This window comes from Oncorhynchus clarkii, chromosome 30 (genome assembly GCF_045791955.1).
Source record: "Oncorhynchus clarkii lewisi isolate Uvic-CL-2024 chromosome 30, UVic_Ocla_1.0, whole genome shotgun sequence".
Taxonomy (NCBI): domain Eukaryota; kingdom Metazoa; phylum Chordata; class Actinopteri; order Salmoniformes; family Salmonidae; genus Oncorhynchus; species Oncorhynchus clarkii.
The window spans coordinates 38,760,219-38,778,722 of NC_092176.1; the positions used below are offsets into that span (position 1 = coordinate 38,760,219).

General features: G+C 44.0%; 2 protein-coding genes across 2 annotated transcripts; one reads left to right on the forward strand and one right to left on the reverse strand.

The window, feature by feature from the left end:
- Positions 1-535: 535 nt before the first annotated feature.
- Positions 536-3,454, forward strand: LOC139389914 (ankyrin repeat domain 34Bb). The gene is made up of 5 exons (XM_071136946.1): positions 536-838; positions 1,142-1,379; positions 1,631-2,031; positions 2,436-2,598; positions 2,674-3,454. The coding sequence occupies exons 1-5, from the start codon at positions 636-638 to the stop codon at positions 3,445-3,447; spliced, it is 1,779 nt and encodes a 592-aa protein (XP_070993047.1). The 5' UTR covers positions 536-635; the 3' UTR covers positions 3,448-3,454.
- Positions 3,455-11,210: 7,756 nt separating this feature from the next.
- On the reverse strand, positions 11,211-18,153 carry LOC139389700 (family with sequence similarity 151 member B). The gene is made up of 6 exons (XM_071136594.1): positions 17,937-18,153; positions 16,833-16,958; positions 16,414-16,573; positions 14,616-14,836; positions 14,304-14,439; positions 11,211-11,390 (listed from the first exon to the last, which is right to left on the reverse strand). The coding sequence occupies exons 1-6, from the start codon at positions 18,064-18,066 to the stop codon at positions 11,243-11,245; spliced, it is 921 nt and encodes a 306-aa protein (XP_070992695.1). The 5' UTR covers positions 18,067-18,153; the 3' UTR covers positions 11,211-11,242.
- Positions 18,154-18,504: the final 351 nt, after the last annotated feature.

Here is an 18,504-nt window from a genome sequence, read left to right on the forward strand (position 1 = left end):
CATCCTGTGTTGTCCAAGGCAGTGTCAATACATCCTGTGTTGTCCAAGGCAGTATCAATACATCCTGTGTGGTCCAACAGTGTCAATACATCCTGTGTTGTCCAAGACAGTGTCAATACATCCTGTGTTGTCCAAGACAGTATCAATACATCCTGTGTGGTCCAAGGCAGTGTCAATACATCCTGTGTTGTCCAAGGCAGTGTCAATACATCCTGTGTTGTCCAAGACAGTATCAATACATCCTGTGTTGTCCAAGGCAGTATCAATACATCCTGTGTTGTCCAAGGCAGTGTCAATACATCCTGTGCTGTCCAAGGCAGTGTCAATACATCCTGTGTGGTCCAACAGTGTCAATACATCCTGTGTTGTCCAAGGCAGTGTCAATACATCAAAGTGCACAAAGGTTGGGCAACTCTGCTCCTCTGGGGCCTTCTGTCTTTCTTTCAAATCAGCGTTAGGTTTAGACCTGGGTTATCTTGTGCTCAAATACTGTTGTCTGGATTATTTAGTGACCTGTCCATTTGTATTCCCACAGGGCCTTGAACAAATTGCATATACATAAATTACAGATGATCCTATAAGAAACAGTACAGGTACCTGCATTAGCGTGACCTTTCACCTTTAACCCTGCTGTCATGGAAGACGCGATGTTGGTGCGTACGGACGGGAATTCTCTGCTCAAGGCTGTGTTCCTGAGCCGACTGCGTCTGACACGCCTGCTGCTGGAGGGAGGTGCTTACATCAACGAGAGCAACGAGCGCGGCGAGACGCCCCTGATGGTGGCGTGCAGGACGCGCCATACCGACGCACAAAGCGTGCCCAAACACAAGATGGTTCGGTACGTTAACGAAGTAGGAACACCGCTCAGCAGAGCAGGAGTGTCCAAATGGGCCAGTGCAGGCTTTTACTACATACAGTTAAACAGCCAAAATAGTTACACACCTGACTTAACACAGTTTGTATTGAAGACTATGATTGGATAATTAGTTAAATCAGGTGTTATGGCTGGAGCAAAATCCTGCACCAAAAACGTCCCTTAATGAATAATCTTTGCCACCAATGGCCTGCCGTAGTGTCCATAAGACCTTGTACCTCCTCTTCAGGTGTTTCCGCAAGGTGTTGATCAACATTACATCAACAGGTACCTGCTGGAGAGCGGAGCTGACCCAAATATCCAGGACAAGACCGGTAAGACGGCCCTGATGCACGCCTGTTTGGAACAGGCGGGGGCAGAGGTCCTCTCTCTACTGCTGGGGAGTGGAGCTGACCCCAGCCTGGACGACCACTCTGGCTTCTCAGCACTGGTCTATGCCGTCAACGCAGGGGACAACGAGGCCCTGAGAGTCCTACTGGATGCCTGCAAGGCCAAGGGCAAGGAGGTAAGGATGTGGGTTTGATTCAGCTTGGAAGGGTTGCAAAATTCTGGTAACTTCCCCAGAAATCCTGGTTTGAGGTTTCCTGCTGATCTCCTTCTGATTCCTGGAATCCTCCAACCAGGACTTCTGGAAAACCTGGGAATTTTGGGAAAGTAACCAGAGTTTTGCAACCCTTTGCTGGGGCCACCCATTTTGCACCCTCTACTAGAAGTGGCTTTGGATTTAAAAAAAACATCTGATGGCCTTTATTACAGGTCATCATCATCACCACGGACAAGCTGCCGTCAGGACGCCAGATGACCAAGCAGTACCTGAACGTACCCCCGCCTCCCGACCTGGAGGAGCGCCTGCATTTCACCCCTGGCTCTGCTGCCTGCCTCATGTCCCCCTCAGAGATCCAGCTCCGCACCCCTCCACAGGGCACCTCAGCCACTGCCTCACCCCAGCCAGGGAGCCCCCTCCTGGGCCTCAGGGAGCACCACCACCAGGGTGGTGGAACAAACATCTCTGGGTCTGCTGGTTCTGGTTCTTCTCAGCCGGGCTCCCCGACCAGGGACCCTAACTTGTTTCGAGGCCCCGGTCCAGGGGTGGTGAAGCTGTTCCATCCCCAGCGGCTCCACTCTGAACCCTGGCTGCAGCAGAACAAGGCCTCCAGGTAGGTAGCCTAGACTAGGTTAGAGAAGTGCGCCAGCAACTGGAGGGTTACTGGTTTGAATCCTATATCTGTCAGGAAAGAAAATCTGGTCCAGAGTGCGCCAGCAACTGGAGGGTTACCGGTTTGAATCCTATATCTGTCAGGAAAGAAAATCTGGTCCAGAGTGGGTCGGCAAATGGAGGGTTACCAGTTTGAATCCTATGTCTGTCAGGGAAGAAAATCTGGTCAGGAGTAGATCGGCAACTGGAGGGTTGGTGGCATCAGTGTCCTAGATACTATCTCCTGCCCTTGAGCAAGGCGCTTTTTAGCCCCTAAACTGCTCACAGGGAACTACACGAGTAGCTTCCCATTGGTCCAGCCTCTCCAAACAAATATGTACGTGTGTTTTCTTCTTCTTCCTCCAGCCTGACGGAGGAGCTGCTGGACATCACCCCAGAGGAAGAGCTCTCCTTCCGGGTCAACAGCCTGGTCTTCTCTGGGTCCGGAAGGGTGGGGCCCGGGGCACATCCGATCGTCGCCCGCCACCAAAGTATCGACCCCAAGGATGCCACGGGGCTGCTGGAGCAGGTCATGATAATAATAAAATGAATAACTTGTCATGTGCCTGTATAATAATTAATTTGTATATTTTTTCTCTTTCAGGTGATTGAGAGTGACGGATGTGGCGGGGTAGGAGGAAGAGGAGGCCTTAGTAGGAAGATGTCTTACGACAGTGCTGCAGCTTATTCCCACCCAAACCTCCTGCACCGGGGGGACGGAGGAAGCTATGGAGGCTACCCCTGTGGCACCCATGAGCCTGTCCTCCCCGTAAACAAAACCTCTCCAGACTGTTGCCTTCCCAACCTGGCTGTGTCCAGCCTGAGGAATGTGGTTCGCCGCCGCAACATTGGCATAGACCATTACAGCTCTGACTCCCAGCTTCCCCAGTTTGGCAGCCACAGCAGCCATCCAGAGAGTGGAGACTCCTCCAGGGGTGTTGTAGGGGGAACTGAGAAGCGTAAACTGGTCAGTAGTAGATCCTCCACACTGTCGGGCTCCCGGGAGTCCCTGGAGAGTGCTGCCCAGAGAAGAGGTCCTGCAAACCTGGAGAGGAGAGGCTCGGGGGCCCTGCTCCTGGATCACATCTCCCACACCCGTCCGGGGTACCTGCCCCCTCTCAACCCCCACGCACCCATACCCGACATCGGGGTCAGCCCCACCTCAACCTGCCCCAGCCTGAGTGGAAGCACCAAGGCACTGAATCTGAACGGGGGTGTTGCAGGGCTGGGATCAAAGCCTCTTGTCCCCTGTGCTCCTGCCACCCCCAGAGATCTGAAGTCAAAGCAGACACTGCTGAGGAGACACTCCATGCAGACAGAGCAGATTAAACAGCTGTTCAACCTCCAGGAGATAATCCATGCAGACAGAGCAGATTAAACAGCCGTTCAACCTCCAGGAGCTCTTTCGGCCAATAAGGCGAACGATGCTAGACTGATCCCAGATCTGTTTGTGCCGTCTTGGTCCTGTTACTCCTTGGCAAAACAGCACAAACAGTTCTGGGACCAAAAAAAGGTTGCATTTTCTTTGTGTCTGGCTACTGTGTGCTTGGCTGACTGTGATCGCTTCCTATGTCAAGCATTGTTGCTGCTGTGTGACCATGGCATTGTTGCTGCTGTGTGACCATGACGTCGTGCTGCTGTGTGACCATGGCATTGTTGCTGCTGTGTGACCATGCCATTGTTGCTGCTGTGTGACCATGACGTTGTGCTGCTGTGTGACCATGGCATTGTTGCTGCTGTGTGACCATGGCATTGTTGCTGCTGTGTGACCATGGCGTCATGCTGCTGTGTGACCATGACATCATGCTGCTGTGTGACCATGACATCATGCTGCTGTGTGACCATGACGTCGGGCTGCTGTGTGACCATGACATCATGCTGCTGTGTGACCATGACATCATGCTGCTGTGTGACCATGACGTCGGGCTGCTGTGTGACCATGACGTCGGGCTGCTGTGTGTCCATGACATCATGCTGCTGTGTGACCATGACGTCGGGCTGCTGTGTGACCATGACATCATGCTGCTGTGTGACCATGACATCATGCTGCTGTGTGACCATGACGTCGTTAACAAATAACTACCAGAAGAGTTATTGCTCATCCCAGCTTTTTCAATGTGCTTAATTACACTTATTTTGCCAACCAGACTTGCCATTCCATCAAGCTCATGAGGGAATAACGATTCAGAGGACCACCTAGCATCAGGACCATTGAGAACACGCCAGGAAACAGGGCTGAAACAGGGCTGAGCTCTTCTTTGATTAATTAATCGATCGCTCTCCGAGCAGAAACTGCATGGCACAACAGACAGAAATGCTTTAAAAAATAAAAAAAATCTATAGTTACAATCGCAATATTATTTTGGGACGATATCACATCGATTCTGTTTGCCTGGTAGCGTTAGCTTGCGCCAGTCGGCTGTGCCAACGCCAAAACTCTATTTTTCATCCCGTAGCTTTGTTTTCCATCGTCTTATTAAATAGTGTTTAAAACAACATGTTGTCATCACTTTTATTTCCATGACGTCTCATAAAGAATTTCCCCATGGCTCTCTGGTCTCTCCGCAGCAGAGTCCTGGAGGATGGTGGGAGGAGCTAAAAGGTGGACAGGCTCATTGTAATGGCTGGAATTAAATAAATGGTTTACATATGTTTGTGGTTGATACTGTTCCATTAATTCCATTCTAGTCATAACAATGAGCCCGTTCGTCTATAGCTCCTCCCACCAGCTTTCTCTGCAACAGACATATACTGAGTATACAAAACATTAAGAACGGCTCTGTCCATGACAGACTGACCGGGATGAAAGCTATGATCCCTTATCGATGTCACTAGTTAAATCCACTTCAATCAGTGTAGATGAAGGGGAGGAGACGGGTTAAAGAAGGATTTTTAAGCCTCGAGGCAACTGAGACATGGATTGTATACGTGCGCCATTCAGAGGGTGAATGGGCAAGACAAAAGATTGAAGTGTATTTGAACGGGGTGTGGTAGTAGGTGCCAGGGGCACCGGTTTGAGTGTGTTAAGAACTGCAACGCTGCTGGGGTTTTCATGCTCAACAGTTTCCCGTGTGTATCAAGAATGGTCAGGTACCATTGACACAACTGTGGGAAGCAATGGAGTCAACATGGGCCAGCATCCATGTGGAACACTTGACACCTTGTAGAGTCCATGACCTGATGAATTGAGGATGTTCTGAGGGCAAAGGGGGGTGCAACTCAATATTAGGAAGGTGTTCTTTATGTTTGGTATACTCAGAGTATAGTGAGCAATGTTTGGGACATAAAAATCGCAATAACATCCTAGTATCGAATCATAATACATATAGAATCATGAGAATCACAATGCATATCGTATCGGCACCTAAGTGTCATGATAATATCGTATAGTGAGGTCTCTGCCACATCCCAGCCCTACTTTTAACACATGGAATGAATTGGAATTAACTTTGTTGGAAGCCTTGACTTCTATAAACTCTCTGACAAGAACAGAAGACAGGATCGTCATAGGGAAGAGGGGCATTCTCTAACTAAATCATTCTCTGACTAAATCGTTCTCTAACTAAATCATTCTCTAACTAAATCATTCTCTGACTAAATCATTCTCTGACTAAATCATTCTCTAACTAAATCATTCTCTGACTAAATCATTCTCTGACTAAATCATTCTCTAACTAAATAATTCTCTAACTAAATCATTCTCTGACTAAATCATTCTCTAACTAAATCATTCTCTGACTAAATCATTCTCTGACTAAATCATTCTCTGACTAAATCATTCTCTGACTAAATCATTCTCTAACTAAATCATTCTCTGACTAAATCATTCTCTAACTAAATCATTCTCTGACTAAATCAATGACAGACTGAACGGAGTTGGCAAGACAGCATAAACACATCTGGGACTCAAGCGAACTCCTCTGACTGTCGAAGATCAAACTCATTAAGGAAAATGTACGAGTCAAAAGGGAAGAACGAAAAACCAAAAGATGAAAACAAGAAGTTCAAGCTTCTTGATTATAAGGAGCAATGTTCTGCTTTAAAGTGATTAGTAAGAATTTCAGAACATCCAATCATTGTCTTTACATTTTATTCAACAGGGTTGTTTTGTACACCATTTGACGAGGTAGCTGTGTTACCTTTCACGTGTTCTGTTGTGCTCCTTCACTGCTAATTAAATACGTATTTTTAAGCTGAACAGGAAGTTTCAAGGGTGTCATCTTATAGATAATGTATTAATATAATGTATTTATACAATATGTATTCATATATAATGTATTAATATAATATAATGTATTAATACAATATGTATTCATAGATAATGTATTAATATAATATAATGTATTAATACAATATGTATTCATAGATAATGTATTAATATAATATGTATTCATAGATCATGTATTAATATAATATGTATTCATAGATCATGTATTAATATAATATGTATTCACATATAATGTTTTAATATAATATAATGTATTAATACAATATGTATTCATAGATAATGTATTAATATAATATGTATTCATATGTGATGTATTAATATAATATGTATTCATATGTGATGTATTAATATAATATGTATTCATATGTAATGTATTAAAATAATATGTATTCATAGATAATGTATTAATATAATATGTATTCATATGTGATGTATTAATATAATATGTAGTCATAGATAATGTATTAATATAATGTATTAATACAATATGTATTCATATGTAATGTATTAAAATAATATGTATTCATAGATAATGTATTAATATAATGTATTAATACAATATGTATTCATAGATAATGTATTAATATAATATATATTCATAGAGAATGTATTAATATAATATCTATTCATAGATAATGTATTGATATAATATGTATTCATATGTAATGTATTAATATAATATGTATTCATATGTAATGTATTAATATATGTATTCATATAATATAATGTATTAATATAATATGTATTCATATAATATATTAATATAATATATTAATATATAATGTATTCATATAATATAATGTATTAATATGTAATGTATTAATATAATATAATGTATTGATATAATATAATGTATTCATATAAAATGTATTAATATAATGTATTAATATAATATATTTACATCATATGTATTCATATACATCTTAATATAATGTATTAATATAATGTAATGTATGCATATGTATTAATATAATAGTAATTTATAATGTATTAATAAAATACAATGTATTAATAAAATACATAATACAGTAGTAATATATAGTAGTAATATATAATATGTATTAATATAACATAATGTATTAATATATATTGTATTAATATAATATATTCATATATAATATCATGTATATAATAATATATAATATGTATTAATATGTTTTCATAGAATGTAATAATATACAGAATGTAGTCATAATATATTCACATATAATGCATTAATATATTATATTGATATAATATCTTCATATATAATGTATTAATATAATACATTAATATATAATGTATATTATAATGCAGGGTTTTTTAAAAACTTTTTCAGCCTGGGACAAAAAATGACAAATTCTGTTTTCCTGGGACCCGAGCTTAGGAAAATACGCAACTATACGGAAATATTGGTACATTTCATTGCCCTTATCCCTAAAAAAAAATGCAATATAGACAAAAACAAATCACAATGAAATACCCATAAATATATTTTCATGTTTATTTTTCCCCATTAAAAACACTCTTACATATCTGTCTAGGTTGGAACTATTGCTGTTAAAATACAATACATTTTTTATTCTGAATTGGAATAAACTGATTTGATCACGTCACACAGATGAGAAAAAACACACAGTCCTAATGAGATGTGTGTGGCTGGTTGAAGTTTTCAACAAGCATGTCTATTCTGGGCTCTGCTTTAGTGCAACACTGAGGTCATGCTCAGCATTGACACGGTTTCTGTACTAGAGAACCCTGACTCACATAGGTATGTGGAGCCAAATTGGATCAGAACACCTGCTTTCTCAGTGAGGCAGGAGGCCGCTTCCTGCTGTAGATGAACAACCCAGAACTGTGTGAGTGGGTTCTCAGTGAGGCAGGAGGCCGCTTCCTGCTGTAGATGAACAACCCAGAACTGTGTGAGTGGGTTCTCAGTCAGGCAGGAGGCCGCTTCCTGCTGTAGATGAACAACCCAGAACTGTGTGAGTGGGTTCTCAGTCAGGCAGGAGGCCGCTTCCTGCTGTAGATGAACAACCCAGAACTGTGTGAGTGGGTTCTCAGTCAGGCAGGAGGCCGCTTCCTGCTGTAGATGAACAACCCAGAACTGTGTGAGTGGGTTCTCAGTCAGGCAGGAGGCCGCTTCCTGCTGTAGATGAACAACCCAGAACTGTGCGAGTGGGTTCTCAGTCAGGCAGGAGGCCGCTTCCTGCTGTAGATGAACAACCCAGAACTGTGCGAGTGGGTTCTCAGTCAGGCAGGAGGCCACTTCCTGTTGTAGATGAACAACCCAGAACTGTGTGAGTGGGTTCTCAGTCGGGCAGGAGGCCACTTCCTGTTGTAGATGAACAACCCAGAACTGTGTGAGTGGGTTCTCAGTCAGGCAGGAGGCCGCTTCCTGCTGTAGATGGACAACCCAGAACTGTGTGAGTGGGTTCTCAGTCAGGCAGGAGGCCACTTCCTGCTGTAGATGAAAAACCCAGAACTGTGTGAGTGGGTTCTCAGTCAGGCAGGAGGCCGCTTCCTGCTGTAGATGGACAACCCAGAACTGTGTGAGTGGGTTCTCAGTCAGGCAGGAGGCCACTTCCTGCTGTAGATGAACAACCCAGAACTGTGTGAGTGGGTTCTCAGTCAGGCAGGAGGCCGCTTCCTGCTGTAGATGAACAACCCAGAACTGTGTGAGTGGGTTCTCAGTCAAGCAGGAGGCCACTTCCTGCTGTAGATGAACAAACCAGAACTGTGTGAGTGGGTTCTCAGTCAGGCAGGAGGCCGCTTCCTGCTGTAGATGAACAACCCAGAACTGTGTGAGTGGGTTCTCAGTCAGGCAGGAGGCCACTTCCTGTTGTAGATGAACAACCCAGAACTGTGTGAGTGGGTTCTCAGTCAGGCAGGAGGCCGCTTCCTGCTGTAGATGGACAACCCAGAACTGTGTGAGTGGGTTCTCAGTCAGGCAGGAGGCCACTTCCTGCTGTAGATGAACAACCCAGAACTGTGTGAGTGGGTTCTCAGTCAGGCAGGAGGCCGCTTCCTGCTGTAGATGGACAACCCAGAACTGTGTGAGTGGGTTCTCAGTCAGGCAGGAGGCCGCTTCCTGCTGTAGATGAACAACCCAGAACTGTGTGAGTGTATCTTGCTTCAGTTGATTGCAGTTCAGAATTAAAATTACTTGTATTTTAACAGCAACAGTTCCAACCTAGTCTTGTTTTCAACAATAATTTATACAGTAAAATGTACAGTTGGCCTGAATTTGTCATCTGTACTGTTACTCGAGTTGCACTATCAGTAGCTAGGTAGCTTGCTTTGGCTAACATTGTAATTAACGTAACAAGGCCAGGGGCTTGTTTGAAAGAGAAACTCACATCAACTACTATGAGATATTACTCCCTTATTTGTGCTTATCATCACCTGTTATAAAATGAAAACAATGCCTTGCTTGTTAACTTACTTTTCCACTTTGGAAGCATCGTTTCCTGAAGCATTCTGCCCTGTTCTGAAAGACCTCCCTGGGTTGACCACCATGCTGTGGATGTTCGTTTCCTGAAGCATTCTGCCCTGTTCTGAAAGACCTCCCTGGGTTGACCATCATGCTGTGGATGTTTGATCAGGACGTGTCGTTTTATTAATTGGTTCGTTTTGAGAGACTCATTACTAAGCACTTCCACACACAAAACACATTCTGGGAGCTCCTCGTTATTTCTCAAAGTTTGTATGAAAGAGACAGAAAGTCATCACTGAACAGAGAGAGCACTGAACACAGAGAGCACTGAACAGAGAGAGCACTGAACAGAGAGAGCACTGAACAGAGAGAGCACTGAACAGAGAGAGCACTGAACAGAGAGAGCACTGAACACAGAGAGCACTGAACAGAGAGAGCACTGAACAGAGAGAGCACTGAACAGAGAGAGCACTGAACAGAGAGAGCACTGAACAGAGAGAGCACTGAACAGAACAGTTGAACAGTTGCACTTGGCCAAGTCAATTCCAGTAATTGATGAAAGAATTCTACATTTCCGTCACAACCCACCATTATCAGGTCCGCGACCCACTTTAAGAAACGCTGATATAATCTAATAATGTATTCACATATAACGTATTAATATAATCTATTATTTGAAAAACACATTTGATATCAAAAAATAGTTTTTGGACAAATGTTAAAGTTAAATGTTTTGTTCAAACTGGAATCATTCTGCTACATTGTGATCCTGAACTGTGACCCAATGTTTTGTTCAAACTGGAATCATTCTGCTACATTGTGATCCTGAACTGTGACCCAATGTTTTGTTCAAACTGGAATCATTCTGCTACATTGTGATCCTGAACTGTGGCCCAATGTTTTGTTCAAACTGGAATCATTCTGCTACATTGTGATCCTGAACTGTGACCCAATGTTTTGTTCAAACTGGAAATCATTCTGCTACATTGTGATCCTGAACTGTGACCCAATGTTTTGTTCAAACTGGAATCATTCTGCTACATTGTGATCCTGAACTGTGGCCCTGATTTCACTTCAGAAACGGTAACTATTGTCTCTGACTTCTGAATGGTTATTGTTAATTGGTCTTGTGTAACTCCAGTAAAATACAGTCTGCTAGAGAATCTGTTTCATCCGACTCCTTTCACAGGCCTGGCACCCCCATTCCTGACATCTGATTGGAAACGTACTGGTCTCTATGTCTCTGGTCAAAAGTAGTGCATCACATAAGGGAATAGGGTGTACAACTGTTGTCCTTTCACGACTAAACGTCTTCTGAGCTCTGGGCCCATATTCAGAAGTGCTGATCTAGGATCAGTTTTGACCTTTTGAGATCATAAGGCCCGGGGCTTTCGAATCAAATGAAATATTCCTCACGTGCTTCGTTAAAACAACAGGTGTAGACTAACAGTGAAATGCTTACTTACGTGCCCTTCACAACAATGCAGAGACACAAATAGAGATTTATTTTTATTTTTTAATAACACAAGATCAGTAGCCTGTTAGTCCTCTGAGCTGTGTCCTCTGTGAGTCCAGCAGGTCGTAATATATCCTAGTCTTGTCGATGTCACTCCTGTAAGGCAGTAGGTCCTTTACAACGAAGACATCAGTGTGGCCAGTCCATATTGTCAGGCTGTACCTAGGAGAGGGAACAACAGACAGGGTTATCCACACTGTCAGGCTGTACCTGGGAGAGGGAACAACAGACAGGGTTATCCACACTGTCAGGCTGTACCTAGGAGAGGGAACAACAGACAGGGTTATCTACACTGTCAGGCTGTACCTAGGAGAGGGAACAACAGACAGGGTTATCCACACTGTCAGGTTGTACCTGGGAGAGGGAACAACAGACAGGGTTATCCACACTGTCAGGCTGTACCTAGGAGAGGGAACAACAGACAGGGTTATCCACACTGTCAGGCTGTACCTAGGAGAGGGAACAACAGACAGGGTTATCTACACTGTCAGGCTGTACCTAGGAGAGGGAACAACAGACAGGGTTATCTACACTGTCAGGCTGTACCTAGGAGAGGGAACAACAGACAGGGTTATCTACACTGTCAGGCTGTACCTAGGAGAGGGAACAACAGACAGGGTTATCTACACTGTCAGGCTGTACCTAGGAGAGGGAACAACAGACAGGGTTATCCACACTGTCAGGCTGTACCTGGGAGAGGGAACAACAGACAGGGTTATCTACACTGTCAGGCTGTACCTAGGAGAGGGAACAACAGACAGGGTTATCTACACTGTCAGGCTGTACCTAGGAGAGGGAACAACAGACAGGGTTATCTACACTGTCAGGCTGTACCTAGGAGAGGGAACAACAGACAGTACCGGTACCCCCTGTATATAGCCTCCACATTGACTCTGTACCGGTACCCCCTGTATATAGCCTCCTCATTGACTCTGTACCGGTACCCCCTGTATATAGCCTCCACATTGACTCTGTACCGGTACCCCCTGTATATAGCCTCCACATTGACTCTGTACCGTAACACCCTGTATATAGCCTCCACATTGACTATGTACCGGTACCCCCTGTATATAGCCTCCACATTGACTCTGTACTGGTACCCCCTGTATATAGCCTCCACATTGACTCTGTACCGTAACACCCTGTATATAGCCTCCACATTGACTCTGTACCGTAATAACCTGTATATAGCCTCCACATTGACTCTGTACCGTAATACCCTGTATATAGCCTCCACATTGACTCTGTACCGTAATACCCTGTATATAGCCTCCACATTGACTCTGTACCGTAACACCCTGTATATAGCCTCCACATTGACTCTGTACCGTAATACCCTGTATATAGCCTCCACATTGACTCTGTACCGTAACACCCTGTATATAGCCTCCACATTGACTCTGTACCGTAACACCCTGTATATAGCCTCCACATTGACTCTGTACCGTAATACCCTGTATATAGCCCCACTATTGTTATTTTCTGCTGCTCTTTAATTTTTTGTTATTCTTATCTCTTACTTTTTGGGGTGTTATTTTCTTAAAACTGCCTTGTTGGTTAAGGGCTTGTAAGTCAGCATTTCACTCTAAGGTCTAGCATTGCATTCAGCACGTGACAAATACAATTTTGATTAGACTCACAAACAGCGGATAGAGAGGAGAGAGTAGAGGACAGATGGAGGGATAGAGAGGAGAGAGTAGAGAACAGATGGAGGGATAGAGAGGAGAGAGTAGAGGACAGACGGAGGGATAGAGAGGAGAGAGTAGAGGACAGACGGAGGGATAGAGAGGAGAGAGTAGAGGACAGACGGAGGGATAGAGAGGAGAGAGTAGAGGACAGACGGAGGGATAGAGAGGAGAGAGTAGAGGACAGACGGAGGGATAGAGAGGAGAGAGTAGAGGACAGACGGAGGGATAGAGAGGAGAGAGTAGAGGACAGACAGAGGGATAGAGAGGAGAGAGTAGAGGACAGACGGAGGGATAGAGAGGAGAGAGTAGAGGACAGACGGAGGGATAGAGAGGAGAGAGTAGAGGACAGACGGAGGGATAGAGAGGAGAGAGTAGAGGACCAACGGGTTAGAGCGTTGGGCCAGTAACCAAAAGGTTGCTAGATTGAATCCCCAAGCTGACAAGGTAAAAAAAAATCTGTCATTCTGACCCTGAACAAGGTAGTTAACCCACTGTTCCCCTGAACAAGGCAGTTAACCCACTGTTCCCCTGAACAAGGCAGTTAACCCACTGTTCCCCTGAACAAGGCAGTTAACCCCACTGTTCCCCTGAACAAGGCAGTTAACCCACTGTTCCCCTGAACAAGGCAGTTAACCCACTGTTCCCCTGAACAAGGCAGTTAACCCCACTGTTCCCCTGAACAGGCAGTTAACCCACTGTTCCCCTGAACAGGCAGTTAACCCACTGTTCCCCTGAACATGGCAGTTAACCCACTGTTCCCCTGAACAAGGCAGTTAACCCACTGTTCCCCTGAACAAGGCAGTTAACCCCACTGTTCCCCTGAACAGGCAGTTAACCCACTGTTCCCCTGAACATGGCAGTTAACCCACTGTTCCCCTGAACAAGGTAGTTAACCCACTGTTCCCCTGAACAAGGCAGTTAACCCCACTGTTCCCCTGAACAAGGCAGTTAACCCACTGTTCCCCTGAACAAGGTAGTTAACCCCACTGTTCCCCTGAACAAGGTAGTTAACCCCACTGTTCCCCTGAACAAGGCAGTTAACCCACTGTTCCCCTGAACAAGGCAGTTAACCCCACTGTTCCCCTGAACAGGCAGTTAACCCACTGTTCCCCTGAACATGGCAGTTAACCCACTGTTCCCCTGAACAAGGCAGTTAACCCCACTGTTCCCCTGAACAAGGCAGTTAACCCCACTGTTCCCCTGAACAAGGCAGTTAACCCACTGTTCCCCTGAACAAGGCAGTTAACCCACTGTTCCCCTGAACAAGACATTTAACCCACTGTTCCCCTGAACAAGGCAGTTAACCCACTGTTCCTAGACCGTTGTTGTAAATATGAATTTGTTCTTAACTGACTTGCCTAGTTAAATAAAGATAATAAAATCAGACCTGTCTGACTGCTGGAGAAGCCAGTGTAACTGGGAGAATGACTGGGCCAGGAGGGCTGCTCTGACAGGGAAGGTGACCGGATGTCTTAGGGTCCGACACACTGCCTCCATCTCCCTCACCATCTCCCAGCTGTACACTGTGGGGCAGAGACGTTATTAAGACATCATAAGGCTCCTACATACTTATATGTTATTAAACATTATACCTGCAAATTATCTTTACCAGGTAAGATGAATGACTACAGCCACGGCAGGTAGCTGGTAGCAGCAGGTATGACGTAAACACCAGCTCGTCTGTGTTCAGGTAACTCACCTGGGTTGTGTGTATCTGCAGTCCAGCCCGTTGTCCAGCCCAGGGAGAGAACATCACCATGGGAGCCAGGGGTCACAGCTGCCTCCAGGAAGACTTTGGGGTCAAGGGGTGTGGCCTTGCCTCCAGGGCCTGGCAGGATGTCAGCGTTGATCCACACGGGACCACGGAGCTCAGCCCGAACCTCGTCTAATAACACCATGGATGGAGCGACCGCTGCCAGGCTGGGATGAACAACCAATGGGATCACACAAAAGTGACAGAGAAAATTATACGGACGGTTTCCATGGACACAACTTAACCCTGGTCGTGGATTGGAAAATCTCCACTGAAATATACTGAACAGAAATTTAAAAACACAACAATTTCTACAATTTGACTGAGTTACAGTTCAGAAGGAAAATCAGTCAATTAAAATAAATTCATTAGGTCCTAATCTATGGATTTCACATGACTGGGAATACAGATATGTATCTGTTGGTCACAGAGACATTACACAAAAAGTAATGGAGTGGATCAGAAAACCAGTCAGTATCTGGTGTGACCATTTGTCTCATGCAGCGCGACACATCTCCTTCACATAGAGTTGATCAGGCTGTTCATTGTGGCCTGTTGAATGTTGTCTCACTCCTCTTCAATGGCTGTTCAAAGTTGCTGGATATTGGCATCAGTTCTGGACATGGACAGGAACACGCTGTCATACACGTCAATTCAGAGCATCCCACACATGCTCAATGGGTGACATGTCTGGTGAGTATGTAGGCCATGGAAGAACTGGGACATTTTCAGCTTCCAGGAATTGTGTACAGATCCTTGCGACATGGGGCCATGCATTATCATGCTGAATGAGATGTTGGCGGCAGATGAACGGCACGACAATGGGCCTCAGGATCTCATCATGGTATCTCTGTGCATTCAAATTGCCTTCAATAAAATGCAATTGTGTTCGTAGCTTATGCCTGCCCATACCACAACGTTGACATCAGCAAACCCCTCGACCACATAACGCCATACACGTGGTTTGCGGGTGTTAGGCCGGTTGGACGTACTGCCAAATTCTCTAAAACAATGTTGGTAGGTGGCTTATGGTAGAGATATGAACATTACATTTTCTGGCAACAGCTCTGGTGGACATTCCTGCAGTCAGCATGCCAATTGCGCGCTCTGTCAATACTTGAGTCATCTGCGGCATTGTGTTGTGTGACAAAACTGCACATTTTAGTGTGGCCGTTTATTGTCCCTAGCACAAGGTGCACCTGTGTAATTATCATACAGTTTAATCAGATTGTTGATAAATCAGCAGCTTTTTATGCACATAGAACATTTCTGGGATCTTTTATTTCAGCTCATGAAACCAACACTTTATATATTGCATTTATATATTTTTGTTGAGTGTAGCGTGCATGCGCCCGGCCCGCCACACGAGTCACTCGAGCGTGATTGGACAAGGACATCCCAGCCTTAGACCACCACCACTCGAGGCTCTTAACAAAACTCCCCCAGTCAGAAGATACTATCGTCAATAGGCGCTCAAGCAGTTAGCGTCTGTGAATGGTGGTAGCTCCTCCAGTCAGAAGATACTATCGTCAATAGGCACTCAAGTAGTTCGCGTCTGTGAATGGTGGTAGCTCCTGCACTATGTGCCGTTCAGGCTTAGACAAGGCTACTTACATTATGACAGGTTGTACGATACTCTATCATACTTACAGGTAATACACAAATGAGAGTACACCTATAGCTAGTTAAATACAACTAAGAGTATAACAAGTACTAAACAAAAATGAGTAGAAAGATCATTCACCTTTTGAAGTCGAGCTTTATCCCTTTGTCTGATGCCTTGACCTCCTTCAGCCAATCACGCAGCGTGACATCACTGTCGGTCTCAGGAGGATGAGCCATGATTGGCTCTTTAGGGTCGTTACTCCTCAGAAGTATGTCTGCCTCTATCATGTGGGCGGAGCCTTGGTGTATGGATAGGAAATACAGAATGAGCAAATGAATTGATGCACTGCATCTTCACAACCAGATAACTCCCTGGGTTTCGTTGTGGACAAGTCACTTATGTATTTCAAATAGAGTCCCAACTTTCCACAGAATTATATAACATCTCTATAGGAATAATGGGCCCGTGTAAAGACAGGCAGCTTAGGGCAACATAACGAATACGACCATATCCACTATGAATTATTGGTTAACTCTCTCCATCCAAGGTGGTCTTACTCTGTAGTGCCTCTGTGATCTTGTTCTTGCTGTTGGCAGCATGGGCCCATTCAATATCTGCTGCATCCTTAACCTGTATCTTCCCCTGGCTGAGAAAATACTCCAGAGTCTGGTCAGTCATCAGTTCTAGACATGGACAGGAAATATGGGTTGTCACTAATTAGTTACAGCCACAAAGTTAAAATGGGCTATATCGTAAAAATGAATGAAAACAAAAATTAGCTTTTAGGTCTGAAATTTAAGCTTAGGGTTAGGCATAGGGTTAGCAGTGTGGTTAATGTTAGGTTTAAAATCAGATTTTAAGAAGATACGTTTTATTTACTAGGCAGGGTTTTGCCATAATTATGACTTTGTGGCTGTGGTAACTAGTGACGGACGGAAATAGACTGGAATAATAATCACAGATAGAACAATGACACAGATATTTCACCTAATGTATAAATGCGAAGCATCCTGTTGGCGTTTCCACTTTCACAACCAAATATGGTGGTGAAAGGAAGCCCAGTGGCTGGCAGTGGGAGAAGACTGAAGGAGATGGATTTGGGCCAACATTCTGATCAATTTAATTTTCTCATCAATGAAACATTTGATCTCAATACACTTTTCTGTTTCCAAAACTAGAATGTTACAAAAAGAGTGGACTAAGTTTTGTAGACTTTACCCTTTGCCAAAAGTTGTGAAGAATAGCATTGTTTAGGAGTGAAAAGGGACAAATTTAGTTATTGTACTAGCGCACTTCAGAGTAGGCGTTCCCTAACGGAAATATGCTAATTACATCCTAGAACACATCCTAGAACACGACAAGGCTCTCGCAAGCTCGTGCTTGGCTCTGCACACCTTGCTTTATTTCCTCCAATCGGAAACAGGCTGTGGTCTATCTTGAGTTAGTTATACAAAAATCTTTGATACAACTGTGGCTAGCTAGCTCTAGTGATTTTATACTTCTATATAAAATCTGTTTATACTACTGTCAGCTATTAACATAGCTATCTACTGTTACATGCCTGTGTAACAGTAATGCTGGACACTTGGCAACTATAGTAAGTGCAAGCATAGTCAGAGAGTAAGTTAGTGCGTTTAGAGAACGTTAGCATGCTAGCCTACCTGTGGATATCTCTGGCGTTTTATTCTCCAAATTCCAGACGACACACAGTACAAAGCTGCACGTCAATATAAGAACAATAACTCGTGCACGAAATAAACGGATTAAACTTGGGCTATTTAAAACAGCCATTAAATATGGCAAAATACATGTGAAATACTGCGTTAGCAAAACTGATTTTGTTCAAAGGTGCGCTTCCGTCTTCTTCTATGATGTAATGACGGTCCGCAAACCAACGTTTCAGGTGCATGCCGCCACCTCCTGTGCTGGAGTGTGTGGTCAACCTCAGTTTATACAACATTTCTAAATCCTCCAGATGTCCCAAGCTTGTAGCGCCATACCCAAGAAGACTCGAGGCTGGAATCACTGCCAAAGGTGCTTCAACAAAGTACTGAGTAAAGGGTCTGAAAACTTATGTAAATGTTATATCAGTTTTTTTTATTATTATGTATTAGCAAAAATGTCTAAAAACCTGTTTTTGCTTTGTCATTATGGGGTATTGTGTGTAGATTGATGAGGGGGAAAAAAATATTTAATCTATATTAGAATAAGGCTGTAATGTAACAAAAT

Coding starts and splice junctions, on each gene's coding strand:
- LOC139389914 (XM_071136946.1), top strand. CDS start 636: ATGGAAGACGCGATGTTGGTGCGTACGGACGGGAATTCTCTGCTCAAG. Junction 1,380..1,630: donor GCAAGGCCAAGGGCAAGGAG/GTAAGGATGTGG, acceptor CCTTTATTACAG/GTCATCATCATCACCACGGA. Junction 2,032..2,435: donor CAGCAGAACAAGGCCTCCAG/GTAGGTAGCCTA, acceptor TTCTTCCTCCAG/CCTGACGGAGGAGCTGCTGG.
- LOC139389700 (XM_071136594.1), bottom strand. CDS start 18,066: ATGGCTGTTTTAAATAGCCCAAGTTTAATCCGTTTATTTCGTGCACGA. Junction 16,574..16,832: donor GATCACAGAGGCACTACAGA/GTAAGACCACCT, acceptor CCATACACCAAG/GCTCCGCCCACATGATAGAG. Junction 11,391..14,303: donor CTTCTCCAGCAGTCAGACAG/GTCTGATTTTAT, acceptor TCCCTCTCCTAG/GTACAGCCTGACAATATGGA.